The sequence below is a fragment of the Littorina saxatilis genome, linkage group LG15, assembly GCF_037325665.1.
Source record: "Littorina saxatilis isolate snail1 linkage group LG15, US_GU_Lsax_2.0, whole genome shotgun sequence".
In the NCBI taxonomy this organism is placed as follows: domain Eukaryota; kingdom Metazoa; phylum Mollusca; class Gastropoda; order Littorinimorpha; family Littorinidae; genus Littorina; species Littorina saxatilis.
The window spans coordinates 20,567,241-20,591,981 of NC_090259.1; the positions used below are offsets into that span (position 1 = coordinate 20,567,241).

The 24,741-nt window shown below is 41.2% G+C and overlaps 2 protein-coding genes across 3 annotated transcripts in view; both read left to right on the forward strand.

The window, feature by feature from the left end:
- Positions 1-24,741, forward strand: part of LOC138948791 (fibropellin-1-like) — a 334,700-nt gene that overhangs the window by 57,737 nt on the left and 252,222 nt on the right. The window lies entirely within an intron of this gene.
- On the forward strand, positions 4,454-11,223 carry LOC138948794 (uncharacterized). The gene is made up of 4 exons (XM_070320411.1): positions 4,454-5,047; positions 6,525-6,903; positions 9,135-9,223; positions 10,617-11,223. The coding sequence occupies exons 1-4, from the start codon at positions 4,721-4,723 to the stop codon at positions 11,130-11,132; spliced, it is 1,311 nt and encodes a 436-aa protein (XP_070176512.1). The 5' UTR covers positions 4,454-4,720; the 3' UTR covers positions 11,133-11,223.

Below are 24,741 nucleotides of genomic sequence, written 5' to 3' on the forward strand. Positions count from 1 at the left end.
ACGACCGAGACGGATTGCCCTTGTCTCATGCGAACGTAGTACCTAATAGACGAATTCCGATAGATAACTCTGTCGGGGTTTGTATGGGTTGTGAAAGAGTGAATAACCTTGCTTTTACTCGGACAAACATTGGAGAGGCCAATCACTAGCGAGGGGTGTGTCGGAAACACGTGGAAAGGAGCACGTGTGAATGTATTTGTCAGAGAAAAAGCAAGAGTATTCACTCTTTCTCAGCCCATACAAACCCAACAGAGTTATTTCCGAAAATCGTCTATTTGCACAAACCAGTTTTCGTTCATTCTGAGCACATTCTTTTTAGAGTAAACAAGACATATGTCTATATATTTTTGGATTCCGGAAAAGAAAGGAATACAATGCAATGATTTTAAAATATGTTTGACAATTTTGTGTATGTCAAAATCACGGGCTCTTGTCATATATTTTAGGACTGTCTGCTTCATTGTTAATTATAGGGTCGAAAATACTAGAATAAAAATGGTAAAAAGTGACGAAAAAATATATGTAGACAAAAACAAAATAAAAACATGTTTGAATTGCTGATCGCATTCAAGTATTTCGACCTGATCCCTGCGTAATCGGATCGAGGGTAGACATTTCAAAGGAGAGTACAGAGTGCGATGTAAGTTGAGCGTGAAAGACTTCTATTTCCTAATACGCTTAACCTCATTGTTTGCACTCGAAAAACCTCTGCTTGTTGGAACTGGCACCTATGGGTACGCCAAGAATAAAAAAATGTTTTGTTTTATTATTTCAGCAGCTATGGGAATTACTTTGTGCAGAATTTAATTAAACGTGAGTGTGCTTCCCGATTTTTTCCGGTGTGCAAAGTGAGCTATAAACCCAGATACCCCGTTGGAAAAAGAAGAGGATATAAAATAATGTCAGCCTGTGATGGCATGATAATTATATAGTATGCGTGTTGCTGTGCAACTCCCCACCTCTGAAATGGAAGGTGCCACCAAGCGTCATAGCAAGGGCTGGTAATCACTAAACTACATTGATTTGTGTTTGAGAACCTGTTTTTCTTGGCTTGTGTGGGTGTTTGTTTGTTGCTGGGTTGTGTGTTTTTTTGTGTGTGTTTTTTTCAGTTTGCCAAGCACATCATTGTGGGGCTTTTAATCAAAAACATGCATCCGTCTACAATGTATCATCATTCATCCTTAAACATTTACCACTCAAGGAAATTTGTAGTTTGATATACCTGTTAGCAGTTCATTGTTACGACTAACTTCCGATGTAAATGGCAAGTATACAAGACATATATTCACAACGTTAAGACAAAACAGACAGACATTTAACATACCATTCGTCCACAAGCAATACCGGAACATAACATGCAGAGTACAATACTGATAAAAAAAATAAAGAAAGAGAGAAAGAGAGAAAGAGAGAGAGAGAGAGAGAGAGAGAGAGAGAGAGAGAGAGGTAGTGATGGTGGTGGTATCATTTACAATTTACACACTCTTAAATACAAATAATAGGCTCTTCTAGACACCACTACACCCATAAGAATGGACGGGGTGACAGACAGAGAAAAGGATAAGACAAGCAGACAGACATAAGACATACACACATACACACACACACTCTTGCCTAAAGTCTTATAAAAGCCTACAATTTTAGACTGTAGAAGAAGTTAAACTGAAATGGACACTTCGCCTTGGTCAATAACCTAACATATTTGTTTGTTTGCTTGTTTGAAAACAGGTTCTTGACACGGGATATTCTTTGAAGAAAAGTGTTTTTTGTGCTAGTTATTGCTGGCATCCGCCCCTTAACCGCACAGGTGGAACTCGTGCATAGAGAATGAGTTTCACGTGCAGTTCTTGCGGCACCAGGCGGTACTGATTAATGCTGTCAACAGTTGTTAAAGCCCCCCCCTTAGGATCGGTAAATCGGATTTGTTTGGTTTTGGTTTTGGTTTTTTAAAGTTAGCTTTTTTTTAATAATCGAAGTTGAGTTTTATCTACACAGGCGCTGACTGTATATTTCGCTATATACAAAATATATATATATGTATATATAAAACCTTTTTATATATAGCTTTTTACCTGGCTGCTCAAAACTGTGCCGAAGAATCGTTTCATTTCTGTATGCTGATCAATGCAATCGCAATAGCTGATTGTGTTACACTGGCACAAACTATTGATCTGCTTTGCACGAATTGTATGTATACCTCTACTGAAATCAAATCGATCAACCCAAGCAATCCATACACTCTCTCGTGTTTGAGGACAGGTGATTATTACTTAAACCTTTGAAAAGAGTTACGTTTTGCTGAGTTATTTTTTTTAATATATATTCTGTTATTTTCTCAATAATTTTTTGTCTTCCGCAAGATTAGCCGCTGAATTTCCCCAGTAGCTTTGATAAGTCTGACCACAGGAAAGAATTCATCTCACAGAAACGTTTGTAAATACCTACATTTCCAGCGAAAATTGTTTGCTTCCAGTATGATAATCAGAAAGTAAATCAAGAAATGAAAACAAATAATTATACAGGTTTGCATTTTATAATAATTGTATAAGTTAAATGGTCCCGTGAAACAGGTTTCAACTGGGCGAGCATTGAATTGTTTTTGTTTTTTTATGATTGCCTTAAGACAATGACTCCAAACTTCTGATTTTCTGATTTAAAATCCTTTTCACACAAGCGAATTTGTATTCATATGCACACACACACACAATACAGAGACTAAGCGCTCAATCACGGGACATACAGACAGTCAATCTATGCGAGCGCGAATTGTCAATAAGTAAGTCGATAAATATGTGCTAAGTCACATGACACTGTTTTCAGCCAAAAATGTTCAATCACTATAACTCTTCCGCGTAGCATTGGATGAGAAAATGTTTCTCTTTGAAAGTGCCCCTTAACAAATACTGTCAATAATTGCTGTTTCCCTTTGGCAAAAAAAGTCTCATCAAATCTTTTGTTTGTACTCAGTCCTAGTACCGTAAAATCCCTAGCATAAGCCCACCCCCCCTGTGCACAGATTTAGGGCAAAATTGGGGGGTGGGCGTTTGCTAGGGATAGACCCCTTTGCACAAAGTAAGTTTTGTGCTCAACCGTGTAATTGAGTGAATACAAACCCCGAAAGCATGTAAGTTAGGTCGTGTTAGTAGAAGTGAAGGAAAAAAGAAAGAAAAAGGACTTTGAGGCAAAGAAGGCCAACCATGAGAGAGAGAGAGAGAGAGAGAGAGAGAGAGAGAGAGAGAGAGAGAGAGAGAGAGAGAGAGAGAGAGAGAGAGAGAGAGAGAGAGAGAGAGAGAGAAAAGGACTGGCTCTTCTGAAAACAACCCGAGCATAGTCATTCATATGAATTTATAAAGTAAAAAAAAAATCGCCAGACATTTGCAAGGACAAGCAATAACAACACAATTCCGGGAAAAAGAAACTTGATGACATGTCGAAATGTCAACACCAATGAAGCCCTTTCTTTCTGTACAGGGAAGAAATTACACGATCGTCTTTGGAAATGAAACGTTAACTGAACTTGGATTTTGTCTTCAAAAGGCCCAATCTTTCTGAGAAAGAAAAACCCACAAACTTAGGGAAAAAAAGAGAAGAGAAACTCGAAAAAACATGAACGATGGGTGGGAGTGAGGAGAGGGGACAAAGAATAAGAAAAAAGGAAAGAAACACGAAAAGGTAAAGAAGGGGGAAAAGATGACTTTTAGAACAGTCTGCACAAATCCTAGTGAAAGTGAGCCTATAGTCTCTTTGAAAAAAGCAGGGTGGGCGTTTGCTAGGTAGTTACCCCTGTGCACAACTTTTGGCCCAAAGTGGGGGGTGGGCGTTTGCTAGATGGTGGGCTTATGCTAGGGATTTTACGGTAATTGTGAGCTTTCGAACTTCATATGCCATCACGCACGCGTACACACACAAGCACGTGCGCATAAAGGGCCTGTTTTTTAAAGACGTAAATGCAGAAAAAAAAAGTCTGAGCTCGGTTATGAAAGCTGCTATTCCGTAAAAAACCCATTCCACACATCCGTTTTAGGTCCCGTTCCCGTAGCGACCAAGGAACGGCACAGGAATGGGAGGGATCGGGAGGGGACCTTAATGGAACGCCAATGGACGTTAACGGAACTCCTTTGAACGGTAGGAACGGTTGGGACGGGTGAGTTCGGGCTGCATGTTCAAAATTGTAGCCATTCCTCGCCCGTTCCAAATGAACAGTAATGGAACCTTAACACATCAGCAACAGAACTCATGGATCGTTAATGGAACTTAACGCAATGGTAACGCAACGCTAGCGCTCTCACACACTGTGTTGGCATGCCCGCATTCCACACATCCGTCCTAGCTTCCGTTCCCAGCCGTCCTCAGCAGCAGTACGGTCAGACGCTGCTCAAAGATGCCAAAAACGGCCGTTTGCGCAGCGTCTCATTGTTGTGGCAGCCGTCCTCAGGGCGCCTGAGAACGGAAGCTAGAACGGTTGTGTGGAATGGGGGTATAACATATCTTGGTGTTTTCACGAGTTGTTAAACCTTTATCAACAAGACAACTGCTATTTATTGCGGAACATATGTTGTGAGGCTAGCACGCGCAAGTGCTTGCGCATGTAAAGAAAAATAATTAGCTCGTGTGGGAATTATGAAGGCCGGTAACATATTTCGGTGTGTGTACATAAGTCTCAACATAAGTATCACCGTTGTCAATTAATATCTAGGTGCGCAAAATCATCGTCGTTAAAATGGAAGTATTCGTCAGATATCTCTTTCCCGTCGTCTCTGGAATATTCATCTCTTCGGTACCTGCCTTTGGAATACAGGAGCAACATTTTCGTCGTTGCCCAAGAGGGCTGGTGACTCAATACCATGCTTTTCTCGACACAGTCTCATGTCGTTCGCCGCTTGATTGCATTCAGCAGTGCTCACAAAGGACTGAGTGCTTTGGTGTGAACGTTTGCCCGACTGGAATCTCTAGAGAAGCCACCTGCAAAGTTGTGGAGAGTGTTCTAACAGGTGGATGTGACAGCTTGACCAATTCTTCGTCACCGTTATGCTTTCACGTCCAAAAGGTAGGTTTTTTTTTACTCGTGTGATGTTATTATTGCTTTCTTTTGTATGGATCATCTGATATGACTGCTGTAGGTTTGTTATATATTTGCCTGTGCATTGCGTGTATTACGTTTGTACTGTTGATGGTGGTGGTGATGGTAGTTGGTGGTGGTACAGTCGTTGTGGTCGTACTCAACGTCATCGTCGTTGTTATTGGCGTTTGCTACCGAACTTCTTGGTTGGTGAATCGTTCTCCCCACTTTGTATCCTTTAAGCATACATAGGTTTTCGTTGTTGTTCTTTAGTGGGGAACGGGGGGCGGGGATGTAGCTCAGTCGGTAGCGCGCTGGATTTGTATCCAGTTGGCCGCTGTCAGCGTGAATTCGTCCCCACGTTCGGCGAGAGATTTATTTCTCAGAGTCAACTTTGTGTGCAGACTCTCCTCGGTGTCCGAACACCCCCGTGTGTTCACGCAAGCACAAGACCAAGTGCGCACGAAAAAGATCCTGTAATCCATGTCAGAGTTCGGTGGGTTATAGAAACACGAAGATACTCAGCATGCTTCCCCCGAAAACGGCGTATGGCTGCCTAAATGGCGGGGTAAAAAACGGTCATACACGTAAAATTCCACTCGTGCAAAAAAAAAACCACGAGTGTACGTGGGAGTTTCAGCCCACGAACGCAGAAGAAGAAGAAGAAGAAGTGGGGAACGGGAGGTCGGGGATATTTTTGTTTGATTTTTGTGTGCTTCTTTGTGGGGGAGGGGGTATTTGGCTGTTGTTGTTGTTGTTGTTGTTGTTGTTGTTGTTGTTGGTGGTGGTGGTGGTGCTGGTGCTGGTGTTGTTGTTGTTGTTGTGTGCTTGAGTGGATCTGTCTGTCTCTCTGTCTGTCTCTCTGACTCTGTCTGCCTGCCAGTATGTGTATTTGCGTGTTCATTTCTGTTTTATTTTCTAGTAGTTTCTTTTCTGTGTTCCTTCATATGGTATTATACATTTTTTTCGTTGACAAAATAACTTGGTAGCTCTCAATCTATATTTTTTCTTTCTTTTCTTTTTAATATCTTACCGTGCAGACGAATTTTAACTGGATTTCCCAAAGCATCAAATGTTAATCTAAAATGTAAAAACAGCTATACCTATAGCTAATATAAAAATAAACATTGCTGTGTTAAATGCACATGACAATAACGGCCTAGCCCCAGGTGCTTTTCTTTTGATGATTGGAGAATAAACGAAAACTGCGGTTCCTTGAACAATATAAATATAATTTAATCACATTATATACCACACACACACACATACATAAAGTCATAAACGATTTATTTTAAAAGATACATACATAAATGTAAAGATCAATCAACAATCACTCATTTTTAAAGCATAGTAAAATTAGAATAGTTAAGCACAGTGCAGTAAAGTATAGCATAGCATGTGGATCATGTTTTTTTGACATATCTTTTCTTGTTCAACAGTCATTTTGTCTTCTTTTATGTCAAAGATTATTAACATTCCGGAAATGACGACGTTGACTGAGGCGACAACAACATCTGAGGCGACCACATTGACAGCCGAATCGACCACTTTGACATCCGAAGCGACAGCTGCAACTTCTGAGGCGACCACTCTGACAGCCGAAGCGACCACTGCAACATCTGAGGCGACCACTTTGACAGCCGAAGCGACCACTGCAACATCTGAGGCGACCACAATGACAGCTGAGACGACTACAACAACGTCTGAGGCGACTACAACAAAAACAACAACAACTGAGGCGACAACCACAGAGCTTCTGTGTCAAAATGGCGGGACTCCCAACGGAGATCACTGCAACTGCACCATTGAGTATGGCGGAAGATTATGTCACCGGCGGATCAGAGGTACAATCAATAGTTCGAACGTTATCATTGTAATTAATATAATGAACTCTCTCGTATTCCAGCACAATTACAGTCGTGTTTATTTTTCATTAGTCTCCTGTAAATACACTTCAACTGAAGGAGGACATTGTTCGCGGGGTTTCGGAAACCCCATTCAATGAGTAAATATTCCAAGGCAGTGTGCAGGCTTGTGCCACCATATCTTCTTCTTCTTCTTCTGCGTTCGTGGGCTGAAACTCCCACGTACACTCGTGTTTTTGCACGAGTGGAATTTTACGTGTATGACAGTTTTTACCCAGCCATTTAGGCAGCCATACGCCGAAGCATGCTGGGTATTTTCGTGTTTCTATAACCCACCGAACTTTGACATGGATTACAGGATTTTTTCGTGCGCACTTGGTCGTGTGCTTGCGTGTACACACGAAGGGGGATAAGCCACTAGCAGGTCTGCACATAAGTTGACCTGGGAGATGGAAAAAATCTCCACACTTAACCCACCAGGCGGCCGCGGCCGGGAATCGAACCCTCGACCTTCCGATTAAGAGGCCGACGTCTTACCACCCCGCCACAGCGCCCGTCACCACCATATCTATCTGAACGTCTATTACAGCTCCTGTCCTACATAAACTCATAACATTGGGGGAATCCTTTGAGCAGATGATTTTTTCGCTTTCAAATAATAATTGAACTGTGGACAAAAATCCATATTCCCATCTGCGACTTCCCGCTGGAATGAACGCCCAGATAACATCAAGCATAATTGGTTCTGTTGAGTCATTTAAAAAGATGTATTAGTTCTAACAATTCTGTCATCACCTCGTATTTATTCGCGTCTGATCACAATCCGAACTTTTTGTATTGTAGTGTAAGGCTTGGCATCAGTAACCTGAATGGAGAATTGTTTACCAGACACTGGATTTCTGATCCATGGTTCGATTGTTCCTCAGTCACAATTTGATGCCCTGTCAACACTCTGTGATTGTCATTTGTTTTGTTTTGTTTTTTATCCTAGATCACTTTATGCATGGCGATACACGTAAGCCAGTACTCGCAAACTAATGTTTGGTCAGTCGTAGATGTTTGCTGTATCATGCGTGCGCGTTTTCCGGAAATAACTGTCATGGTTTTCAAGCGGTGTTGCAGAGTTAGCGCTCCAGAATATGAAGCTGAGTTGCACAATGCTGACTGCGGACTTTGCGTACGATCGTGACGAACAACTCAATTTGATGTGTAAAGAATGCATTGTGTGCTTCATATGACATCATTTTCTTTCAAAATGATGCACATCGGAGCCACGAATCGCTGTCGATTCTCGTTGCGGCAATAATCGATGGCCTGCAGTGTTCGTTGACAAAATGTTTTGGGTTGAGGTCACGTGGGTTTGGCTTAAGGTCATGTGAGTTTAGAAAAACACAGGTGCTTTAGCAATTCTCTCCGATGCGAGTAATTTCGAGAAAAAAAGGTGTCATACTAAGCATAGTATACACTGCATAACATATTCATCCGATTCAGTTCCTCATCGTGCACTCCCTCCTCACATTATGGGTCGCTACATCTGCCACACCGCTTGAAAGTCTTGAGTTATTTTCCAACATCCTCTATTAATTTGGTCGAATATTATATGCAACCTGAACGTTCAGTTGATACTGTACAAACTCATTTCACAATAACTATATTTGAGTCTTCTAAGCGGAAGACGTGTTTGTGTGAGCGCGCGCGCATGTGTTTGTGTGTGTGTGTGTTGTTGTTGTTTGTGTGTGTGTGTGTGTGTGTTTGTGTGTGTGTGTGTGTTTGTGTGTGTTTGTGTGTGTGTTTGAGTGTGTGTGTGTGCGGGTGTGTGTGTGTGTGTGTGTGTGTGTGTGTGTGTGTGTGTGTGTGTGTGTGCGTGTGCCAACAAATTTTCTCCACATGTTTCTATATATTACGGATCTAAATTTTGAAAGAAACTTTCCGGTGGCCTCTTTAAGTGCCAGGCATGAGGCCAATACGCCAATGCATTTTAATCAACTAAAATGCCAATTCTTGAATATTACACCACACTTTCCAGTTACTGTAGTAACATCAACAATAATAAGCTAACCATCCCGAAGAAGGCAGTAACGTGCCGAAATATTGATTATAGATATAAACGTACCTGGTTACTGGTGTGTTTTCTTTTTATTTTAACATCAACAGTACAGTGTGTGACTTCTCTTTTCTGAGTCAGATGTTTTTTCTCTTTATTTCTACAGACTGTTCCGAACTTTTCGAGAGAGGCTTCGAGGGGCCAGAGGATGTAACGTATATGATCCAGCCAGCTGGAACACCTGCTCCTTACCCGGTAACACACAGATTGGTTTTGCTATTTTTAAGATAGCCTTAAAAGCCGACCTCCCTCATTCATGGCTGAGGTCCCAGGTAACAGAAAATTTACAAAACGCAGAACCATCAGACGAACCGCATCACGTTGATAACTTAGGGGAATCCTTGGGATTCTTCGGGTGCTTATCAAAAATAACAGTTCTGCGGTTCTTTCTGACGTTTTTACGCCTGGTACATTTCGTGTTCTCTAGGAACACGGCTCGGGCTTTAACAGCTGCGCATGAAATAAACTTTTTGTCCGGCCTAACATCATCATGTAAAATATAACACAACCATCCTGGTTTCTTCATGCACAAGCACAACGACATGTTCATATGGATATAACAAACAAGTCGCGTAAGGCGAAAATACAACATTTAGTCAAGTAGCTGTCGAACTCACAGAATGAAACTGAACGCAATGCAACGCAGCAAGACCGTATACTCGTAGCATCGTCAGTCCACCGCTCACGGCATAGGCAGTGAAATTGACAAGAAGAGCGGGGTAGTAGTTGCGCTGGGAAGGATAGCACGCTTTTCTGTACCTCTCTTTGTTTTAACTTTCTGAGCGTGTTTTTAATCCAAACATATCATATCTATATGTTTTTGGAATCAGGAACCAACAAGGAATAGGAATGTTTTTAAATTGATTTGGAAAATTTAATTTTGATAATAATTTTTATATATTTAATTTTCAGAGCTTGTTTTTAATCCGAATATAACATATTTATATGTTTTTGGAATCAGCAAATGATGGAGAATAAGATGAACGTAAATTTGGATCGTTTTATAAAAAATTTTTTTTTACAATTTTCAGATTTTTAATGACCAAAGTCATTAATTAATTTTTAAGCCACCAAGCTGAAATGCAATACCGAAGTCCGGGCTTCGTTGAAGATTACTTGACCAAAATTTCAACCAATTTGGTTGAAAAATGAGAGCGTGACAGTGCCGCCTCAACTTTCACGAAAAGCCGGATATGACGTCATCAAAGACATTTATCAAAAAAATGAAAAAAAACATCTGAGGATATCATACCCAGGAACTCTCATGTCAAATTTCATAAAGATCGGTCCAGTAGTTTAGTCTGAATCGCTCTACACACACACACACACACACACAGACACACACACACACACACATACACCACACACACACACACGCACATACACCACGACCCTCGTCTCGATTCCCCCCTCTATGTTAAAACATTTAGTCAAAACTTGACTAAATGTAAAAATAATAATTATAAAATTTAAAATTTAAACTACGTGTTTTGCTTACTTTTTGAAATGTTGCTCAATTTGACATCCTAACTGAATTAAAACTTATTAACTTTACTGACTGCGTCTCGTCTTATTCTATTTTTTCAAGGTTTGGTGCCAATTTCGTTGGGGTGGAGTCACATATCTGCTACAGAGAACCGACACCTCCAACTTCAACAAGAACTACATCACACTGAGGGACCAAGGCATTGGCACTGACCCGCTGAGCTTGAACTATTTTGCCGGCCTGGAAAAGCTCCATCAGTTCACCTCTCAGGCAGACTACCAGCTCAACCTTAACATTCGCAAATCTCTGAACTATGAGAATTTCACAATTGGACCAGAGGCTACTGCTTATATCATCGGCTACGATCTGTACGACCCTAGAGTGCCCTACATCGACGGGCTTGCGTTTTCTCCGCCGATGAAGTTTAGCGCTGACGGGTTTGACACCAACGGGTGTTACACTGCTAGAGGGGTGCCTGGCTGGTACGGCACTGACTGTTCCGGGTACTCGTTCTTCACGGACGGTCCTTTCTACTGGAAATACAATGCCAGCACAACAAGTGCGCTGACAAAGCTTAGGATGCAGTTTGTTCGCAAGTCGCCATTTTACGACGAATGATAAGGCAAACTCTTTACGAAGCATGTGTGCCGATGTTTAAAGAGATATGGTCGCAAGAATTGTGTATAGGGGTTGTGTTCAGCGGTAGATTTAACTCATTCGCTGCGCAGCTAAATTTCCCCTGTGTTCCCTGCCAACGCGCGATTTAGAGCCATTTTGAAAAAAATATTAAAAATCAACAACACAAGATAACCTTACATACCTTATGTTTTTGCAAAGTTTGAAACTTACTCTTTTAGAAAATATATGAAACATTTGAAAGTACATACCTTTTGTTGTCTTCATATCCACGCAAAATATCCAATTTGAAGCAAAACAAAAAAACTTTCTACGTCATGGGTTCATCATACACAATGTCATGATCGACACTTGCATTGCCCGAATCATCACCCAAATGATCGTCCATTGGCACAAAATCGTCACCAGAATCTAAAATATCATCTCCACTATCATCATCACTGAGGTCAAGATCAGAACCGTACTGAATAACACGTTCTAGCACTCTTTTCAAGTTACTACGTCTCAGCAGAACGATCCGCCATCTTGGAAAAGTCAAAACACGTGGGTCGCACACCGTCAACAAAATTTTTATTAATCCCAACAATTTAAGGGAAGGAACTGTTTACAGTGAATGGTACCACTGTAGACAGATAGAAGTTCATTGCAGGGGTTGTTTCCCTTGGTCAGCAGGACCGTTTACACCGTTAAAAATTCGTGATATCCGTCGGAACTCAAGTGCCGGCACGCAGCCAACGCTAAACACAGGTGTCGGAATTCCAGTTCCGACGCGCAGCGAAGGGGTTAAGCTGTGCTCAAAGGAAGAAAATCGCTTTTCTTTTTGAGAATACATTTCAGGTCTTTTAGCTTCTATGTTTCTTTTGATGATGCTGTGATTCAAGGTTTAAATTCGTTGATTAATTTACTTTCTTTAAGTCTTGCTTGAAGGGTATTGTAATAATTCTTCTTATTTGTCTGCTTCATCGTCAAATGTCTTGTTTGTAGAATTCGTATGTTTTAACGTGCATGCTGTATAATTTCGCAAATAATTTCGGGGCGGACATTTTGAGGATGAACATCGTTTTTTTCATTACATTTAGTCAAGTTTTGACTAAATGTTTTAACGTAGAGGGGGGAATCGAGACGAGGGTCGTGGTGTATGTGCGTGTGTCTGTGTGTGTGTGTGTGTGTGTGTGTAGAGCGATTCAGACTAAACTACTGGACCGATCTTTATGAAATTTGACATGAGAGTTCCTGGGTATGAAATCCCCGAACGTTTTTTTCATTTTTTTGATAAATGTCTTTGATGACGTCATATCCGGCTTTTCGTGAAAGTTGAGGCGGCACTGTCACGCCCTCATTTTTCAACCAAATTGGTTGAAATTTTGGTCAAGTAATCTTCAACGAAGCCCGGACTTCGGTATTGCATTTCAGCTTGGTGGCTTAAAAATTAATTAATGACTTTGGTCATTAAAAATCTGAAAATTGTAAAATAAAATAAAATTTATAAAACGATCCAAATTTACGTTCATCTTATTCTCCATCATATTCTGATTCCAAAAACATATAAATATGTTATATTTGGATTAAAGACAAGCTCTGAAAATTAAATATATAAAAATTATTATCAAAATTAAATTGTCGAAATCAATTTAAAAACACTTTCATCTTATTCCTTGTCGGTTCCTGATTCCAAAAACATATAGATATGATACGTTTGGATTAAAAACACGCTCAGAAAGTTAAAACAAAGAGAGGTACAGAAAAGCGTGCTATCCTTCTTAGCGCAACTACTACCCCGCTCTTCTTGTCAATTTCACTGCCTTTGCCATGAGCGGTGTACTGACGATGCTACGAGTATACGGTCTTGCTGAAAACTGGCATTGCGTTCAGTTTCATTCTGTGAGTTCGACAGCTACTTGACTAAATGTTGTATTTTCGCCTTACGCGACTTGTTTCATTTTAAAGCGTGTTATTGTCTCAAGTGCCGGAAGACTGGTTCTGCATACCTCTCACCTACTGGTGTTGCACAGGTCCGCTATTCTCAGAGCGCTTACGTCCCCTTGTTTCTTAGATTAAAGGATTCTTCTTCGTTTAAAATAAAAGTGTTTAAGCATTCTTTTAATCTGTGTGTTGTTTTCAAATTAAGGTATGCTTAATGTTCTGTCTGTCTGTCTGTCTGTCTGTCTGTCTGTCTGTCTGTCTGTCTCTCTGTCTGTCTGTCTGTCTGTCTCTCTCTCTCTCTCTCTCTCTCTCTCTCTCTCTCTCTCTCTCTCTCTCTCTCTCTCTCTCTCTCTCTCTGGGTGGGTGTGTTCAAAATATATAATGTGATCAAACCAGTCAAACTTTTTCTTGGAACTTTAATACAACACAAGTTAAGTGTCATTATTATGTTTACTACCATACACGAAGAAGCTTTGAGCACAGTTAAAAATTTCAAAATTTATTGTAGCCCCATTAACAATGTGTAAGTTTCTCTTATGTTCTGAGAGCGTTAACACTGAGTGCCTTGCAGCCTGACAAGGAAGGATGGTCTGTTGCACCACACTTTGAAGTAATCCCACACTTTGAAGTAAATTACTTCAAAGTGTGGGAAGATCCCCCCACACTTTGAAGTAAACCCATTTTTCACTTCAAAGTGTGGGGGGATCTTCCCACACTTTGAAGTAAACTCAGTTTTTACTTCAAAGTGTGGGGGGATCTTCCCACACTTTGAAGTAACTTACTTCAAAGCGTGGGACTTTTGCATCGCCTGTTTGAGCCTGATGATTTTGTCCAAAAAAATGGCAAAGTCTTTTGGATGAGTGAACAGAAAAAGTGAGCGAGCCAAGAAACATAGTGATGTTTGTTATCAGGCTTTAAGCAATGTCCCATTGTTGAGAGTGACGAAAACTCGTGGAGACGATTTTAAAACATGTTGGGTCATGCGGAGACTATCTGGGAACAATTGGGCTAATTCGGCACGATTTAACAAGCAAGGGCTCACTGTAAAAATCCCCCCCTACGACATTTCTCCACAAAATGTCCCCACTGTCACAATTTCCCGCCAAATGTCCGCAACTGCGATAATTTCCCGCCAAATATTCCAACTGCGACAACTCCCCGCCCGATGTCCCAGCTACGATAATTCCCACCAAAATGTCCCCACTACGACATTTCCCCGTAGTAAGGGCATTTCAAGGGAGAATTGTCGCAGTGGGGACATTTGGCGGGGAATTGTCGTAGTGTTGAACATTTGGCGGGGAATTACTGCAGTTGCGGACAATTGGCGACGAATTGTCGTAGTGGGGCCGTTTGGAGGGGAATTGTCGTAGTGGGAGGCATTTGGCGGGGAATTGTCGTAGTGTGGACATTCGGCGGGGAATTACTGCAGTTGTGGACATTTGGCGACGAATTGTTGTAGTGGGGCCGTAGGGGGGGGGGGGGGGGATTGTCGCAGTTGGGACATTTCCAGGGAGGATTGTCGCAGTGGGGACATTTGGCGGGGAATTGTCGCAGTGGGGGACACTTCGTGGGGAATTGTCGCAGTGGGGATTTTTGGCGAGTAATTGTCGAAGGGGGAGACATTTGGCGGGGAATTGTCGTAGTGGGGCCATTTGGCGACTAATTGTCGTAGTGGGGCCGTTTGGCGACGAACTGTCGTAGTGGGGACATTTGGCGGGTAATTGTCGCAGCGGAGGACACTTGGTGGGGAGTTGTTGCAGTGGGGATATTTTGCGGCGAATTGTCGTAGTGGGGATATTTGGCGGGGAATTGTCGAACTGGGAACATTTGAAGACGAATTGTCGTAGTGGGGACGTTGGGCGGGGAATTGTCGCAGTGGAGGCCATTTGGCGGGGAATTGTCGTAGTGGGAACATTTGGCGGGGAAATGTCGCAGTGGGAGACACTTGGTGTGAAATTGTCGTAGTGGGGGCATTTTGGCGGGGAAATGTCGCAGTGGGAGACACTTGGTGGGGAATTGTCGCAGTGGGGGACATTTGGCGGGTAGTTGTCGTAGTGGGGGCATTTGGCGGGGAACTGTCGTGGTGGGGACATTTTCCAGGGCGAGTGGCAACATTTCGCGGGGAATTGTCGCAGCTGGGATATTCGGCGGGGAATTATCGCAGTTGGTATATTTGGAGAAGAATTATCGCAGATGCAGACATTTGGCGGGAAATTGCGACAGTGGGGACATTTGGTGGGGGAGTTGTCGTAGTGGGGACATGTTCCAGGGAGCCCATGCTTGTAAAATCGTGCCGAATGAGCCCGAGTGTTCTCAGATAGTCTCCGCGTGACCCCACATGTTCTAAAATCGTCACCACGTGTTTTCGTCACACTCAACAATAGGTCATTGCTTTGGGTTGATAATAAACATCACTGTGTTTCTTGGCTCGCTCACTTTTTCTGTTCACTCATCCAAAAGACTTTGCCATTTTTTTGGACAAAATCATCAGGCTCAAACAGGCGATGCAAAAGTCCCACGCTTTGAAGTAAGTTACTTCAAAGTGTGGGAAGATCCCCCCACACTTTGAAGTAAAAACTGAGTTTACTTCAAAGTGTGGGAAGATCCCCCCACACTTTGAAGTAAAAAATGGGTTTACTTCAAAGTGTGGGGCACATCCCCACACTTTGAAGTAATTTACTTCAAAGTGTGGGATTACTTCTGAGGGATTGCCCAATGAACGGCCTGTGACCACAAGAAGCGGTCGCGTGGTCAAGCGGCCTAACATTCTTGATCGGGGACTTTTGGTTATGTTTAACTAGAGTGGAAGAAGCACAGAAATGTTTTCTTTTGTTGAAGTTTTCATTTATGAAAGTCATAGTTACACTGAAGAGCTAGTTTGCTTTGGTTTTTTTTTTTTAAGAAAAACAAGAGGCGAAGCCTTCAAGGCTCACGTAAGAAATCGACAAACAGTAACACAAATTCAATCACTCCGTCACACATACACACACACACACACACACACACACACACACACACACACACACACACACACACACACAGTAAGCATAGGTGAAACTGTGCAAGAAAGCGAGACCCTGGATCTGCCAACTAGTCTCGGCCCGCTCACAATAAGAATGACCGAGACTTTCAGTAATTCCTTTGCGTGACGTCTAACCCTCTTACGTCATAATGTGACGTCTTCAAATAGTTTCTATCACACACGTCAAACACTTTTGACCGAGACGTAATCTTCTTATGCGAGCTTTATCCATAGACTCGGAAATGTTAAAGTTTCTATCACACACACACGCACGCACGCACGCACGCACAGACAGACAAAGTTTATCATCGCATAGGCTACACTTACGTGAGCCAAAAAAGCGTAAAGTAAGGGGGATGTAATGTTATGACGTCATTGAAAACCGTGTTCTATTGTCAAAATGCAAGAACCCTGACGTAAAAGGTTGCTGGGGATTCTGGGAGAATCATGGCGGAATAAAAAGCACGCTAACCCTCCATGCCTGTGTCTGCTTCATTTATACCAGTTTGTTTATATGCATGTGACCGTCCAACACGACGAGAACACGACAATAAAGAAGTTTGAATCCATCCAGCATTTTCGAAATAAATTATATCAAATTCAACACCCTTCTTGTTTTGGTTTTCCATTCATATAGGTATATACTCATTTAAGTATAATAAGAATTAGATAATTAAAAAGCGCTCAACATCTTAAGAAAGCAAAACTGACCAGACCGGCTTTATACAAACAACACATTTTTAGCAATGCTTAGAAGCAGAGCCGGATTCTCTGTCATACTTTCTCGGAGTCTGTTGTTTTCTGAATTTTTGCTTTCGTTTGTGCTGTCAAATATTTTATTAAGTATTCCGATCTACGACACTCTATCCTGTATGTTTGACCTGAGATTTCACAAGTCATTATTGATGAAAAAATCTCTGCATATGTAACGTAGTTGTGGAAAAGTTATACACCAATTCATAAAACAACCCGTTTGAAAACAATCGATTCGAAGTCTTGAGTCACATACACATTAGAGAATTACCCAAACTATTGACAACATCACGCACACAGCACGCACTAACTATCTTCTTCAGTTTGCTATCTCTCGCCTCCGTTTTCCGTGATAAAACTTAAAATGAATTAAAATTCCTCAGCATTAACTGTTTTGTACACCTAAAATTAGAATATCTAAAAAGTACATTTGAATAAAAGACATAATTGCACTTATCAACAGTAACTAAATAACTACCAACACTTTCAATCCATCAGACGAATACTAGAGTGTCCAGTCAAGTAACTCTCGCGCACATGGGGGTGGGGGGGGGGGGGGTGATATGAGGTTAAAAACACAAAACAAACAAAAACCAAAACAACAAAAAAACACAACAACAATGATCCAAAATATTGGTCGAAATAACGTTACCATGATCGAGACTGCAATAATCTTAAATATGAACTTGTTGTTGGATCGACCTCATCAATTATTTATAACTTCTACAATGCATTTCTCTTTGAAACAGCGTTCCTCCTCAAGGACAAACGGTTTCTTCTGAACATTAAAAAAAATATATGTTATTTTTCTTGCAACAAGATTTCTTATGTAGGACAAATATCCAAGGCCTTTCTTTGAACCATAAGAGATATCGATCCCCTGTTTTGCACTGTCATTGTGTTTATCGCCAACCTAACAATGTAAGCAAAGTACGAAATGTTGCAATTTCTGCTCTGAAATATTAGAAACTATATATATATATATACCAATAGGCTGTCTGTGAAGGGATACTTTCTTCTCTCTCTTTCGCTCTGCTAAAAGATTTTAACAAATCTCAGAAGAAAGTCTCCGCCGACTTTCAATTGTTTCTTTCACAACTTCTGATGTTTTATATACAGAGGTTACAACACGAGTGGTTTTTTATATGCCTTGTATTTCAGTCAAGACCCAGCGGATGAATATCAAGGGAATCACGAGCCGCTGGGTCTTGACTGAAATACAAGCCATATAACAAATCACGAGTGTTGTAACCTGTATATCCCATGAAGATCTAAAATACAAAGTGTGACGGAAACATCAGGCTTTAGTTGTCTGTTCAGATGAGGCACCTTATTCTAATATGTCAAGTCGGTGCATAATGGTGGCTTGGTTGTCCCCGTCAGTTGTTAATGTTGCCTTCAGTCATTTTACGTGAACACTTTGCAATTCTTTGTTCTGTATGAATAACAAAACAAGTCACGTAAGGCGAAAATACAATATTTAGTCAAGTAGCTGTCGAACTCACAGAATGAAACTGAATGCAATGTCATTTTATTCGTAGCATCGTCAGGCCACCGCTCATGGCAAAGGCAGTGAAATTGACAAGAAGAGCGGGGTAGTAGTTGCGCTAAGAAGGATAGCACGCTTTTCTGTACCTCTCTTTGTTTTAACTTTCTGAGCGTGTTTTTAATCCAAACATATCATATCTATATGTTTTTGGAATCAGGAACCGACAAGGAATAAGATGTTTTTAAATTGATTTCGACAATTTAATTTTGATAATAATTTTTATATATTTAATTTTCAGAGCTTGTTTTTAATCCGAATATAACATATTTATATGTTTTTGGAATCAGCAAATGATGGAGAATAAGATAAACGTAAATTTGGATCGTTTTATAAATTTTTATTTTTTTGTACAATTTTCAGATTTTTAATGACCAAAGTCATTAATTAATTTTTAAGCCACCAAGCTGAAATGCAATACCGAAGTCCGGGCTTCGTCGAAGATTACTTGACCAAAATTTGAACCAATTTGGTTGAAAAATGAGGGCGTGACAGTGCCGCCTCAACTTTCACGAAAAGCCGGATATGACGTCATCAAAGACATTTATCAAAAAAATGAAAAAAACGTATGGGGATTTCATACCCAGGAACTCTCATGTCAAATTTCATAAAGATCGGTCCAGTAGTTTAGTCTGAATCGCTCTACACACACACACACACACACACACACACACACACACACACACACAGACACACGCACGCACATACACCACGACCCTCGTTTCGATTCCCCCTCGATGTTAAAATATTTAGTCAAAACTTGACTAAATATAAAACAAGTCGCGTAAGGCGAAAATACAATATTTAGTCAAGTAGCTGTCGAACTCACAGAATGAAACTGAACGCAATGCCATTTTTCAGCAAGACCGTATTCTCGTAGCATCGTCAGTCCACCGCTCATGGCAAAGGCAGTGAAATTGACAAGAAGAGCGGGGTAGTAGTTGCGCTAAGAAGGATAGCACGCGTTTCTGTACCTCTCTTTGTTTTAACTTTCTGAGCGTGTTTTTAATCTAAACATATCATATCTATATGTTTTTGGAATCAGGAACCGACAAGGAATAAGATGAAAGTGTTTTTAAATTGATTTCGACAATTTAATTTTGATAATAATTTTTATATATTTAATTTTCAGAGCTTGTTTTTAATCCGAATATAACATATTTATATGTTTTTGGAATCAGCAAATGATGGAGAATAAGATAAACGTAAATTTGGATCGTTTTATAAAAAATGGGTTTTTTTTTTTTAAATTTTCAGATTTTTGATGACCAAAGTCATTAATTAATTTTTAAGCCACCAAGCTGAAATGCAATACCGAAGTCTGGCCTTCGTCGAAGATTACTTGACCAAAATTTCAACCAATTTGGTTGAAAAATGAGGGCGTGACAGTGCCACCTCAACTTTCACGAAAAGCCGGATATGACGTCATCAAAGACATTTATCAAAAAAATGAAAAAAACGTTCGGGGATTTCATACCCAGGAACTCTCATGTCAAATTTCATAAAGATCTGTCCAGTAGTTTAGTCTGAATCGCTCCACACACACACACACACACACGCACAGACACACATACACCACGACCCTCGTTTCGATTCCCCCTCGATGTTAAAATATTTAGTCAAAACTTGACTAAATATAAAAATAGAGAAGACTTAATACAAATGTACATTGACTTAGTGTGTGTGTGTGTGTATGTGTGTGTGTGTGTGTGTGTGTGTGTGTGTGTATGTATGTGTGTGTGTGTGTGTGTCACTGAGTTATATAGAACTCAGCGGTGTATGTGTGTGTGTGTGTGCGTGCGTGCGTGCGTGCGTGCGTGTGTGTGTGTGCGTCTGAGGGAGTGAGGATAGGAGGGGAAACGGATAGATTGATTGGTGTTCCCTATATCTCTGTCTGTCAGTATGTCGGGCTGTCTGTCTGTCTGTCCGTACGTCCGTACTTCTGTCTGTCTGTCTGTCTGTCTGTCCCTACTTCTGTTTATGTTCGTATTTATTAAGTTCCTGTCGTTTTAGCAATATATCTTTGTGTTTACTAAAACTACGATTATCCTGAAGTTTTTGTTTATAAAAATTCAGCTATGTTTACATGCACTTCGATCTAGTGGCCGGAGGTGTTATTCTTGCCGACAATGTCAATGTAGCAAGCAACTTATTTTCAGAAGTACAAAGTACGTACGTCACAAAAGAGACATCAGTGTATAATCAGAATCTACCCTGACACATCAAAGAATAAATTTCACTAGATAGCAAAGCATTTCAGCACTGATCACTATTAACTTTTGGCATCACGGAAAAGTAGCTGGTTTTCTATATTTCACATTTTATTACTTTTAGTTTCAAATATTTTCTGTTCTGTTGGGAACTGTTTGTTTTTTGTTGTTTTTAAAGGAGTAGTGAAAGGACGATGAAAAAGTTGTGAGTTGTGTAATATAACAGCCTTTACCCAAGATATGTTCCTATAAAGTGAATTGGTTAAGAAATGAAGCAGTATAGCAGAAGACTTATAATACGTTAGTTTGTTTAAAAACTGACTGAAGACCAGTAACTATCTTTTAAAGAATAAGAATCTACTTTCTGGTTTTCTATTCTGATGATGATCGCGGTAATAGTTCATCCTCTAATAAAAAGCTCATAGCTTTATTTCAACGTTGGTGACGTTGATATTCATTTCAGGACTTGCGACTGAAACAAAATGCAGGCTTCAAATAAAAAGTGGTCAGTCATTTTGACATTTCTTTTCATCGCTTGCACGAATTCAACCACACCAGAAGGAATTACAGTAGACAAATATCGTAAATGTCAGAAGGGACTCATCAGAGACGCTGCCGTGTATGTTCTACAAGGCCGCTCGTTCCTTGATTGTATGCAGATGTGTTCACAGAGGTCCGGGTGTTGGGGCGTTAACATGTGTCCCAATGACGGTACTGGACAGACAGTCTGCAATCTGACTCACAGTGTCAACTATGGTGGATGTGGTCATCTGATCATGGCACCTTCATCAAGATGCTTTTATGCACAGAAGGTAAGAGTGTGATGGGTCTGAGTGTGTGTGTGTGGGGGGGTATGTGTGTGTAATGGGAGTGTGTGTATGTGTGTGTGTGTGTAAGTGTGTGTGTGTGTGTATATGTGAGTTTGTGCGTGGGTGTGTATGTGTGTGTTTGTGTATGTGTGGGTGTGTGTGTGTGGGGGGTGCAGCTGGGTGTGGGTGTGTATGTGTGTTTGTGTGTGTGTTTGTGTGTGTGTGTGTGTGTGTGTGTGTACGTGTGTGTGTGTGTGTACGTGTGTGTGTGTGAGTGAGTACCCAAAAGGTAAGAGTAGGTCTCACTCTTTTGATCTTGTGAAGGGAGGGTGGGGGGGGGGGGGGGTCCGTCTTCAGGCAAATTATACTAACGTGGTTGGAAAAATGAGTTGCCCGAAACTCATGAATCAATGTATCACCAAGACTTATAATTTGCTTTTTTCCCAACAAATCAATCATCAGACTAACAATCTTCCTGATACGACATCATCTGCAGAGGCGACACCATCTACAACCAGTAAATCGATTACTTCCTTTGCTGATGTGACAACGCAAGCAATTCAAGCTTTTAGCCAATCTACTCTTGATGATATGACAGCACAGACAGAGGAGACAACTCCAATCACAAGTCAATCTGCTCTTGATGACGAAACAACAAAGGCAGACCGAGAAGAGACTGCCACTGTCACTTCCAGTCAGTCTACTCTTGATGACGTCATGACACAGACAGAAGAGACAACTTCAATCACCAGTCAATCTACTCCTGATGACATGACAGCACAGACAGAGGAGACAGCTCCAATCACAAGTCAATCTACTCCTGATGACATGACAGCACAGACAGAGGAGACAGCTCCAATCACAAGTCAATCTACTCTTGATGGCGTCACGACACAGACAAAGGAGACAACTCTAATCACCAGTCAATCTACTCTGTATGACGTCACGACAGAGACAGAGGAGACAACTCCAATCACCAGTCAATTTACTCTTGATGACGTCACGACACAGACAGAGGAGACAACTCCCCTCACCAGTCAATCTACTCTTGATGACGTCACGACACAGACAGAAGAGACAACTCTAATCACCAGTCAATCTACTCTGTATGACGTCACGACACAGACAGAGAAGACAATTCCCATCACCAGTCAATCTACTCTTGATGACGTCACGACACAGACAGAGGAGACAACTCCCATCACCAGTCAATCTACTCTTGATGACGTCACGACACAGACAGAGGAGACAACTTTAATCACCAGTCAATCGACTCTTGATGACGTCACGACACAGACAGAGAAGACAATTCCCATCACCAGTCAATCTACTCTTGATGACGTCACGACACAGACAGAGGAGACAACTCCTATCACCAGTCAATCTACTTTTGATGACGTCACGACCCAGACAGAGAAGACAACTCCCATCACCAGTCAATCTACTCTTGATGACGTCACGACACAGACAGAGGAGACAACTCCCATCACCAGTCAATCTACTCTTGATGACGTCACGACACAGACAGAGGAGACAACTCCCATCACCAGTCAATCTACTCTTGATGACGTCACGACACAGACAGAAGAGACAACTTCAATCACCAGTCAATCTACTCTGGATGACGTCACGACACAGACAGAGGAGACAACTCCCATCACCAGTCAATCTACTCTTGATGACGTCACGACACAGACAGAGGAGACAACTCTAATCACCAGTCAATCTACTCTGTATGACGTCACGACAGAGACAGAGAAAACAACTCCCATCACCAGTCAATCTACTCTCGTTGACGTTACGACACAGACAGAGGAGACAACTCCCATCACCAGTCAATCTACTCTTGCTGACGTCACGACACAGACAGAGGTGACAAGTCCAATCACCAGCCAGTCTACTCTTGATGACGTCACGACACAGACAGAGGTGACAAGTCCAATCACCAGCCAGTCTACTCTTGCTGACGTCACGACACAGGCAGAGGAGACAACTCCAACAACCGGCGAACCGACCACATCACAGCTTCTGTGTCAAAATGGCGGAACAAATAACGAAGGCAGCTGTGATTGTCCTCTGCAGTGGAGCGGGGAGTACTGCCAAAGATACATCAGAGGTGGAGTATTAAGACATTATTTTCCATCGTACACACACACACACACACACACACACACACACACACACACACACACAAACAAACAAACACACACACACATACAACCACACACCCCCACACACACATACACACACTCAGATACACGCACACACACACCACACACACACAAACACACACACACACATACAGATACACACACACACACACACAGATACACACACACACACACACACACATCACACACACACACACACACACACACACATCACACACACACACACACACACACATTCACATACACACAAATGGTCAATGCAAAACATTCAGGAGCACCTTAAACTAGCAGTCTTTAAAACGAATGAACAATTTACACAACAGACAAGTTATAACGAGGAGCTAAGATATAATTTAGCTTTGGTTATAGTTCGGATCCTCATTAGATGTCAGAGGAGCGACTGGTTGTCGCTGCTTCCTCCATTCAAAAAAATTTTGTATTTTAATTACACCATCATTTTCAGCAGAAAAATCATTAAAGCTGGGACTGGTACAAGCCGCAGGTAAAGATAAAGTCGAGCCTTTTAATAACGACCACCCAGAATACAGCGTTTGTGCAATGAATATGTTTTTGTTCTTCTTGTTTTGAACATTCAGTTCTTGTTCATATTTTGTGTTATCTTTGCAGACTGTACAGAGCCTTATCAGAGTGGTTTTCAGTCAACGACCTACAATGGACCTTACTTTATACAGCCAGGAGCATCGCCTGTTGCTTTTGTGGTAAATCTCTCTCTCTCTCTCTCTCTCTCTCTCTCTCTCTCTCTCTCTCTCTCTCTCTCTCTCTCTCTCTCTCTCTCTCTCTCTCTCTCTCTCTCTCTCTCTATCGGACACAGTCAAATAATTTAGAACATTTAAAGGAATACTGCAATTCAAAACAGATACACTTTCAGCATACACTGCCACCAATGACTACACAGGATGTTTACTCTCATCTTCAGCATCTAAAACAAACCGGAACACGTGACATAGATGGTCTGGATGCAAAAATTATAAAAATGGCAGCTCCAATTATCACAGATACATTGACATTTATCTATAAACTTTGTATTGACAAAAGCTATTTTCCTAAACAATTCAAAGAGGCTAAAGTGATTCCTCTATTTAAATCAGGAGATACTACAAATCCTTCAAATTATAGACCAATATCAATCCTATCAA